This window comes from Geotrypetes seraphini, chromosome 14, assembly GCF_902459505.1.
Source record: "Geotrypetes seraphini chromosome 14, aGeoSer1.1, whole genome shotgun sequence".
NCBI lineage: Eukaryota > Metazoa > Chordata > Amphibia > Gymnophiona > Dermophiidae > Geotrypetes > Geotrypetes seraphini.
The window spans coordinates 14,222,758-14,233,441 of record NC_047097.1 but is presented as its reverse complement, the minus strand read 5'-3'; the positions used below and the strand labels follow the sequence as shown (position 1 = coordinate 14,233,441).

The window sequence follows — 10,684 nt, the reverse complement described above, 5'->3', positions numbered from 1 at the left end:
AAAGACTTTATTAATTTGGAAATATTAATTTGAAAGAATACATACTTTGTAAACGGGTTTCTACCAGAGCTTCTAATGTTTATAAATTTTTATCAAACACAACTAATATACTACTTTATCCTGAAGCAAAAAAAAAAAAAAGAATTTTTTTCCTACCTTTGTTGCCTGGTTTCTGCTTTCCTCATGTTCTCATTCAATTCCTTCCATCCACTATCTCTCTTCTCTCTGCGTCTTCCATTTGCTCCGTTACTGTGCCTCTCCCTTTCTCCCCCCTTCCAAATTGGTCTGGCACCCATCTTCTTCCCTCCGCTCCCCCCATAGTCTGGCATCTTTGTCTTCTTCCCTGCCAGCGTCTTCTCCCCACTCTCTCTTCCCCATTTCCTTTCAGCATCCTTCTCCCCCCCTCTGTCTTCCCCATGTCCTTTCAGCGTCCTTCTCCCCCCTCTGTCTTCCCCATGTCCTTTCAGCGTCCTTCTCCCCCCTCTGTCTTCCCCATGTCCTTTCAGCGTCCTTCTCCCCACCCGTCTTCCCCATGTCCTTTCAGCGTCATTCTCCCCCCCATCTTCCCCATGTCCTTTCAACATCCTTCTCCACACCTTTGTCTTTCCCATGTGCTTTCAGTGTCCTTCTCCCCCCTGTCTTCCCCATGTGCTTTCAGCATCCTTCTCCCCCCTCCCGTCTTCCCCATGTCCTTTCAGTGTCCTTCTCCACCCCTTTGTCTTCCCCAGTGCTTTCAGCATCCTTCTCCCCCCTCAGTTTTACCCATTTCCCTTAAGCGTCTTTTCTTCTCCTCTCCACCTTTCCTCCCTTTCTCCCTCCCTGCCCCTTACCTTTGTGGCGCTTCCCCACCCGACCGACAACAGAACAGGCCCGGTCCGACAAACTTCCCTGCCCTGTAGCCGCGAATCTAAATGACCTTCTTACAGCAGCTGGAGTATTGAAGCTGCTGTAAGAAGGTAATGGCTGCATCCGGGGAAGCACACATGGATACACACTATATTAAAATCAATGGTAATGAGGCCATTAGGTATTCCTCCTCAATGCACAAAAGTAAACAGGATTTTAACATACATACAACACAAGAAATTTGCTGTAATGTCTGTGGCAGCATAGAAGAGTTGGTCGAGATGACTCAATGCCAGTTTTTAGGATTTATTGCCAGTTTCTCTTTTTTCTCGCAGCCATGTGATGCATGGGGAGGAGCCTAAGGCCCCTCCCAAGAGATACAGAGGGAGGAGCCTAAGGCCCAATTGGCTCAGATGCCTAAGGCCCCTCCCCTTTTGGACTGGCAGGCCTTGGGGCAGGAGGGATAGAGCTTCTCTCCTGCTCCAGACTTCTGACAAAGGTACGGGGGGGGGGGGGTTGCAGGAGATCATCTGTTGGTAGGAGGGAGTGGACATCCCTCCTGCCAATTTTTTCTCGTGTGGGGGGAGGGGTCAGCATGGCAGGAAGGAGTGAGCATATCCCTCATGCTGATTTTCACTGGTGGGGGAATCAGTTTCCAGTGCTGGTTCATCAAGGGGATGTCGGGGAGGGCCGTCATTGGTGGGGGGGGGGGGGAGGAGCTTTTTTATTTATTTTTTAATGAGACAGATATTGTGCATGTGTAACACATTCACAGGCTACGGCCTGGCTGCTCTGGGTAGGCCCGCTCTTGCTATCATAAGCTAAGCAGGGTCAGGCCTGGCTAGTACCTAGATGGGGGACCACTAGGGAATACCAGGTGCTTTAGACTGCAGGGACCCATGTTGGGCGGCAGCAACATAGTGGAGCCACATACTGCATGGGAGAAGGCAATGGCAAACCACTCCTACACTCTGCCTTGAAACATCACAGGGAGGATTCCTCACTGTGCATGCAGTCATGGGTCGGTGGTCAACTTAAAGGCTTACACACACATGCACAACATCTGTGTCCATTAAAAAAAAAGGTTTCCTGCCCCAAACAGCTGAGTGACAGGAAGCAGCTTTGGGGCTTCCCGTTCCGTCTTTGCGCATGTGTGAGAGTCGCTCTCACAGCGATTCATCAACGGGATCAGATGAGGATTACAACAAACCTCTGCTCAAATCATTTGCATGCAAACTTTTTTATGCATCACTAGCTCTTTTGGAATCAGCTAAACATCAGATCGGAGCAGACCCACAGTCTTATTGATCCTGTTTAGTGCATTTAACTCTTAGTCCAGCAATTTTCCACTTTTTTGTTATGTATTTTTCCCAACGGAACGAAAAAAGTAGGCTGGGCTGAGAACTTTTCAGCAGCCCCTCGTATATCTGCAATTTTAAAAGGCAAAAGGGAATTAACAGCTGTGCACATAAGTTAACAGCAGTTTCGTTGCACATATACAAAGTACTAACACACGTCAGTGCATAAATATTAGCTTCACAAATATTTTATATGCAAGAACTTTTTGTGAAGCCAATATTTATGCACAGAACACATCTCATCTCATTAGCCCACTGCATTGCCACAGAATATTTTCTTACTAATCTCACAGTAGAAGCCAGGCGCTCAGCCATCGATTAACAGCTCTTCTGCATGGCGTTTTGCATCAATCCCATAGTGAATAAGCTGGGGAGGAGGTGACGCACTGAAGAGGCTACGCCAGGGGTGTCAGTCCCTCCTCCAGTGCCGCAATCCAGTCGGGTTTTCAGGATTTCCCCAATGAATATGCATGAGATCTATTTGCATGCACTGATTTCATTGTATGCTAATAGATCTCCTGCATATTCATTGGGGAAATCCTGAAAACCCGACTGGATTGTGGCCCTCGAGGAGGGACTTTGACACCCCTTGGCTACGTAGATGTGCTGCAACCTGTTTGAAACATACTGCTCTGGAGGGTAGAGGTACATGACAGAAACCACAGGGACTTGGTAATAAAGTACAAATTAAAGATTCTTTGGAAGATGTAATCCTTTATTATAAGCCCAACATGGCCATGTTTCGTCCTCAGGCTTCTTCAGGGTACAATTATACAGCAAATTCCAGTGTCAAACACAAAGTTATTTCAGAACAACCACACTGGGTTTGTAATAAATAATTACATCTTGTGGTCAATGCTCCCTCTAAGGCAGGGGTGTCCAATGTCAGTCCTCGAGGGCCGCAATCCAGTCGGGTTTTCAGGATTTCCCCAATGAATATGCATGAGATCTATTAGCATACAATGAAAGCAGTGCATGCAAATAGACCTCATGTATATTCATTGGGGAAATCCTGAAAATCCGACTGGACTGCGGCCCTCGAGGACCGACATTGGACACCCCTGCTCTAAGGAATGGCCAGGAACATGCAAATTTTTTTTTTTTGGGGGGGAGAAACAAGTTCTAAAAACCAACAATGTTTTATCCCAGTATTAGCCATGCATTTCTGTATATAGCACAAAATACCATCACACATATGTTAATTGATTTAGTTTCATTAATTTTTTATAGTTTAATTTTGGGAAAGTCAGGTTGAGTCAGTATTTTTGTGACTGTGTAAAATGGGTGAGCATTTGCTCATGCACTCCGCTTAGAGGGGACATAGTTAGTGGTAATACTCTTTTTTTGCCTTGAGCTAGAGATACATAGCAATGTATAAAATCTTAATTGCTTTTAACTGGAAAGAAAATATTGGCTGGCTCAAGGAAATATTTCACTGTGCATTTTTCTAGTGGCCTTTGTAACGTATCAACACCAAGAAATAACATACAACAGATTTAATACACATATATAAAGGACATGTCAAAACAATTTGATACAGTAAAATTTATACAGTTTTGTAAATAGATATATACAATAGCAGGAGAAAAATATGGCATTTAAGTATCAAATCTAAATATATTTGCATTTAATACACATATTAAAAGGTACTTTATTTCAGTAGTCTCAGAACTGAGCTGTTGGCTAAACTTAGAAGACCCATTAAAGGAGGATTTCCCCAGATTTCTGCTTTGGTAAAAATCCTGAGTAAACAAGGTCCTTCATTTCTACATGTACAATAAGGGTTTCCTTAAACATGTGCAGTAACAGACGGGGCCAGAACATGGCCGTCGACCACTTCAAAAAGGCACAGATTAAACTCCATCTCTAGCCCCGGCCCACATCAGAGAGCTCTACAACATAAACACTAGAATGTCTCTTCAAGTTCCTCAAGTTATATTGCACATTTTCATTATTTTTACCCATTTCATTAGAAAATGCAATCGTTACAAGATAAATTTGTCAAGGGACTAGAATCTTGGCTTAACCAATTCATCCTTTCAGTTCTTTAAACAGTTCGTGGTGTCCTCCAGCATTTTCAAGACTAGATTAAAAAAATGCACTAAGCAAACGGCATTTTTTTTAAAGTCGCCATTTCAGTGTCACTGGTTTGCTCAGCCAAGGGAGTGCAGTATTACAATACCCAGAAAGTGAGTGATTTAGCATTGTGGATTTTGGAGTGTGTGTCTGCAGTCGCTGCTGGGTCCTTTGCCAACAGTCAGTAAGAACCCAGTAAAGCTCACACAACCACCAAAAGAGAAAGCTGCTGCCAAGACACCAAACTGCTCTTAATTATTTGTTAAATAAAAGATTATAGCATTAATGCTGAAGACAGTTTGCTTGTACATATGCAAAAATGCTGGTGTGAAAGCAGTTTATTACTAAGAAGTCCCAAACTGCTAGCTTAACTTGCACTGTTTTTTAATTCAGCGTGTGAAAGCCAACATATATTTTAATAAGTTAAAACTGCATCTCTAAAAAGCACAAATATCATACATTTCACTTCTTTAAACAAACAGCTAGAAGTCTCCAAGATTTGTAATCATTTTTAAATATGGTCACTTACATATTGGCAACGGAATGTTTTAGTTGTATGAACCTTAAACAGGAATGTTTTAGGACATCACAGAATGAAATTGGAACAAAAAAAACATTACAAAAATATCGATTTTTCTCTTCCATTGAAACTGAGCATAAATAGAAAGATTAGGGAGTAGAATAAGGAATACCTTCACCCATCTGATAAAGCAAATTTTTTCAGCCACTAAGACATACCCCAGTTGGAGTGGGAAAAGAATTAAAAGGGGGCACACAAATCCAAAGTAACACCCACAGGCAACAAAGACCATCAGCATGGCAATTTGTGATTTCAGTGATCTGACCACCAAGTGGCTCTCACCGTAAAAAGGACCGAGAGTGAATTTTCTATATCCCAAAGTGAAGGCATAGAGATCCCATATTGGCACAAATAATGTCAGCGCAAAGTACCAGCCCTGTTGAAAGTTGGCCGGCACTTATCCTGCCCTAAATTCCTGTTGAAACATAAGAAGTTCACGTGTAACTGATATGTTCATACATTCACATGTTAACACACCCACATGAGCCTGTGTCTGGCATGATACTGTGTAACTCACGTCTTCTTCTGTGTCATACAGGTAATATTTAGGAAATGAAAGCCATGACTTATCTCCTACAGGGGCATGGCTTCTGGAAGGAGGGGGAATACTGAATCTTATCTTCTCACTTGATAAGTAAATGGATCTACGTCAAGTCCTGTAAGCAGGAACGGGGCATTCTATCAGGTAATTAAAGCTACAATCTTTCCTGTCCAACAGGCACAGAATATACAAGTTAACAGGTGTTTGGAGCTGGCAAAATGGACAATGATCTATTCAAGAATGTCTGAGAAAACTCATCCATCTTAGAAGGCACTCTGTTACATACTGCTGCCAAAAAGAGAGCTCACCCCTCTCTTCAGCTTACATACAGTGTATCTGAAAAACCCTTGGGCCATTTTATTGACCTGCAAATACAATGAGCAACTCTTGGTGCTTGTTGTAACTGTTTTCATAACTGTAAATTCACTAAAACTACAACAGTACTAGACTTGACAAAAAATATTTATATAGATGCCTATCTATGTGCACGATCTAGGAGCTAGTGCTGTTCTGTGACATCTCAGCAACTACATTTGCCTTTGTCTTTGTCCGCCTCTAAGTGCTCTGTAGAGCTGTGCCCGTTCGATCGTATCACCCCTCCAGCTATCCAAGATTTGTCCACGCACCGTTCCATGCGCTTCATGATGAGGTCAAGCAGGGTTTCAACAGCTTTGCTCACGTTGTTTCCATTTGCAGCACTTGTTTCAAAATACGGTATTCTGTACAGAGGGGGGGGGGGGAGGAAATAAAGGTATTCTACATTATTGAAAGCTTAGAGTGAATTTACATATTGCACACAAATTGTTCTCATATCTTCATGCTAATTTGGACCCAGATTATATGAAGGAGCCAAATGGGCCCAACTTTAACTACCAAACTAGGCAATTCAAACCCACTGAGCTCAGTTTACAGACAAGGTCACATTAATGCTTAGGATTCAATTTTGTTAGTGTGTTTCCAAAAAGGGAAGGGAGGAAGTCTCAAACACATACAGAGGTATATGTCCATAACCAACCAGCTACACGTTTCACTCCTGTGTCATCTGGGGGAATGCGTTGCACATTGGAGGTAGCTTTATGCTTCTCTACATGTGACTGAAATATGATAATAAAAGGAACAACAGCTTGGAAAAGAGAAGGCTGAGGGGAGATACGATTGAAGTCTACAAAATCCTGAGTGGAGTAGAACGGGTACAAGTGGATCGATTTTTCACTCCATCAAAAATTACAAAGACTAGGAGACACTCGATGAAGTTACAGGGAAATACTTTTAAAACCAATAAGAAGAAATTTTTTCACTCAGAGAATAGTTAAGCTCTAGAACACATTGCCAGAGGTTGTGGTAAGAGTGGATAGTGTAGTTGGTTTTAAAAAAGGTTTGGACAAGTTCCTGGAGGAAAAGTCCATAGTCTGTTATTGAGAAAGACACGAGGGAAGCCACTGCTTGCCCTGGATCGGTAGCATGGAATGTTGCTACTCTTTGAGTTTTTGCCAGGTATTGGTGACGTGGATTGGCTATCGTAAGAACGAGCTACTGGGCTCGATGAACCATTGGTCTGACCCAGTAAGGCTATTCTCATGTTCTTATGAACATGCTTGGTTTAAATTTGGTGTCGCACACACGGACATGACCTGAAAATCTGATTTCTGCATTTCTCATCTGTGTCTTTGCAAAGAGAAAAAAAAAACTGGCTAGATTACTCTTAAATATTCTAACCACTGTGGGAATTTTCTTCAGGGGTTTAATGCTGCATTGTATCAATTTGGTCAGCTTGGAGTTTGTTACTCATCACTTTGCACTAGAGCTGCCCGATTCAGGAAAAAAAAAATTTGATCCTCGATTCAGCCTACTGAATTGATTTTTCGATTCGATTTTCCTGCCCAATTGGGTGTTTGTTTTTTTTCAAACATCCTGATAGGTTTATTTTATAGCCTCTTCACCCCCTTTGCCTTCTCCTAACCACACTGGCGCTGTGGTGTAAACAAAATAAACAAACAAAAAATAATTTTCCTCTCTCTGTTAAATCCTAGCTCATGTTCACGGTCCAACACCAGCTCTGGCAGGATACACATTTCAAATCTGACATATTGTAATCGCAACAAAATAAAATCTGGCTCGGCCCAAAATTAGATCAGCTGCCCACCCTCATCCCACTATCCTCTGGCACCAAACTGCAGCTTGAGCACTCAACCAAAGTTCTGGGAATCATCATTGACTCTACACTGTCCTTCAATGATCACCTAAACTCCTTAGTCAAAAAATGCTTTTTCAATCTTCACATGTTAAGGAAAGTAAGATCCTGCTTCCACCAACAACACTTCGCTGTCCTCGTTCAATCCATTATTCTATCCAGACTGGATTACTGCAACTCCATCTACTTAAGCCTAACAAAGAAAAGTCTTCTCAGACTTCAGCGGATTCAGAACACCGCGGCTAAACTAATCTTCGCAAAAAACAAATTTGACCGCATCTCCCCACTTCTGTCTAAGCTTCACTGGCTCCCAGTTATCCTCAGGGTTCACTACAAATGCGCCTGTCTAGCCTTCAAATCTCTACACGGCGTCCTTCCTCCCCTCTTTCCTCTATCTTGGCTCTCCTCGAATCCTACCTCCACCAGATCCACTCAAAAATTCAAATTATCCTTCCCCTCTTTAAAAGGCATATCCCATTCAGGAAAACTTGGGACATCTCTCCTCTTCAGGATCACCGAGCTGTGGAACAGCTTCATTGCCCCTCTTCGGAGTTCGACCTCCCTCCAACGCTTCCAAAAACATTTGAAAACTTGGCTTTTCGCTAAAATGTAACTACTCCCTCTCCATTATATTAAGTCCCCTCTTTCTTTCTTTTTACTAAGCCCTTCTCCTTTACATTGGAGTTCCTTTCTATATTAATTCCTGTAAACCGTGTCGAGCTCCACTTTTGTGGAGATGATGCGGTATATAAACTTAAAGTTTAGTTTAGTTTTTCTACCTTTGTTGTCTGATGATTTCATGAGTCTCTGGTTGCACTTCCTTCTAACTGTGCATCCAATCTTTCTTTCTTTCTTTACTCAGGTCTAACAATTGTCCCTTATTCCCTCCCTCCCTCCTTCCTTCCTATGTAAGTTAGTGCCCCCTTCCCTCCAATGTAAGTTAGCACCCTCTTCCTCCCTCCCTCCTTCCTTCCTTCCTTCCTAAGTAAGTTAGTGTCCCTTTCCTCCCTCCCTCCCTGAAGCCTGCCTTCCTCCCTCCCTGCCGCGCCGAAGCCTGCCTACCCGCTGTCGATTCCTCCTCCTTACCCCCGGACCACCGCTCGTCACAACTCCAGGAAGTTAAGGGCCAGCATGCAGCAACTGCACACCGATGGCCCACAAGCCTTCCCCCGACATCAATTCTGACATCGGAGAGAAGGTCCGGGCCAGCCAAGCAGCTATTGGCTGTCCTGGACCTTCTCTCCGATGTCAGAACTAATATCGGGGGAAGGCTTTTGGGCTGGTGGCGTGCAATTGCTGTACGCTGGCCCTTCCCTTCCTGGAGTTGTGGCAGTGAGTGGGCAAGGAGCAGCACTGGCGGCGGGCAGGGAGAAGCGGCGGGGGGGGGGGGGGGTGAGCAGCACCAGTGGTGGGCCAGGAGAAGCGGTTGGGGGGGGCGGCAGTCAGCAGCCCATGTACCCCCAACGAGCGGTGAAAAACCCTGGGTTAGCGGAAGTAAACGCTCAACAAACATTTTGTCCTGGGAGGAGGGTTGGTCACTGAATCGGTGAGGCCGATTAAAAAAAAAAAAAAAAAAGAAGAATCGATTCAAATCAATTCACCCAAAGTGAATCGGTGAATCGATACAAATCGGAAATTGGGCAGCACTACTTTGCACCACATGGAGAGAGTGCCTACATACCATATTACAGAGAAAACCTTTTCCAGGGCTTCCTCCAGGAATGTGACACCATTCACACTTTACTTTCATTATCAGAGACTGCAGTAGGTGTACTGCATTTGCCAGTCCACTCAGAAAGTTGGAGATCCACCAAGACAGAAAAGCTGCTCACCTCCCCAATAATGAAACAGATAATCTGGTATTTAAAAGTATTTTCTCCTTTCTAGAAATGTCATGCTACACACAGAGGGACAATAGAGTTTGCCAGGTTAAAATATCTGTGGACTGAGTCAGATGGCAATTTTGAGCCCCTGGTTCAGGTTCAATGCACTTCAAATTAGGGTTACCATATGGCTCTAGAAAAGAAGAGGATGGATTGGTTTTACTTCTATGGCTTTTAATGGAAGTAAACACCTAGATGTCTCTTTCCATCCTCCTTTTTCTGAAGCCGTATTGTAACCCTACTTCAAATCATCCTGGCCTGGACAATTTATTTCTTAGGTCTAAGCATTATTAATCTACCCAGCCGCTAGAAAAATTTCTTCTTCCCCCTTCATGAATACTACATGATCTCCAAGACCAGACTGTGTTTTCCTGATCAGAAGTGCATGAAGAGAGAAAGTGGGATATGAAAGCACAAAGAGAAATCACAAGTCAACATGAGATCATCATAGAGGAAACAAGCTGGAGTTGCTTGTCTGCTTCTACTCTAGTTAAAATCTTTTTCCTGCAACTTTTCTGACTTCATATGCAATTTTTCCTGAGATTAATAACCTTTATTTTTATCTAATTCCTGTTGCTCTATCAATCTTATATGAGGTCTATTAAGATGTTTTAATATATCTTGCATGGACATTTTAAGTAGCATACGATGGTGCTATATAGTGCGCCCCATTATAGAAAAATTAAGTGTCAATTCAGCACATAAATTTCCATGCTACAGGACACTGTGCCAAAATGGAGGTGAAACAGCAGACGCGTCTAAATACTTTTAGGCACCATTTTGTAATCTGGCACCTACTACATGCTCTAACGAGTAACTGCAGGGGAGTGTTCAAGTGGGAGGGGCATGGGCATTCCAACCATTTCAGTGCATGCTTCATAGAATTCTGTCTGTTGTGCAGGCACAATATGCATTCATGCCAGCCACAAAGCAAGCATAAGTGACCGTACCTAAATTTAGGTGTGTCAGGTTGACTTCCACAAGCATTCTATAATGGATTTGGTGAACAAATTTGCTAAACAAAATACCAACTTAGCACTCAGATTTCTGGCACCTAACTTTTAGTGTTTACTGCTGCAATGAGATACTGCCTGCCAGTGGCATAGCAAGGGTGAGAGGTACCCGGGGCGGTGGCACTCCTCCCTCATCCCCACCCCTGCCTGTTCCTTTCCCGATCCCCCTCCACCACACACACCCCCACCACACCCC

General features: G+C 43.4%; 1 protein-coding gene across 7 annotated transcripts in view; it reads right to left on the bottom strand.

The window, feature by feature from the left end:
- Positions 1-3,685: 3,685 nt before the first annotated feature.
- RAB27A (RAB27A, member RAS oncogene family) overlaps positions 3,686-10,684 on the bottom strand; it is a 120,548-nt gene continuing 113,549 nt past the window's right edge. For all 7 annotated transcript variants that reach the window (XM_033920316.1, XM_033920317.1, XM_033920315.1 and 4 more), the window contains one exon: positions 3,686-6,120. In XM_033920316.1, coding sequence (XP_033776207.1) covers positions 5,922-6,120 — 199 coding nt within the window. In that variant the 3' untranslated portion in view covers positions 3,686-5,921. The remainder of the gene's footprint in view (positions 6,121-10,684) is intronic.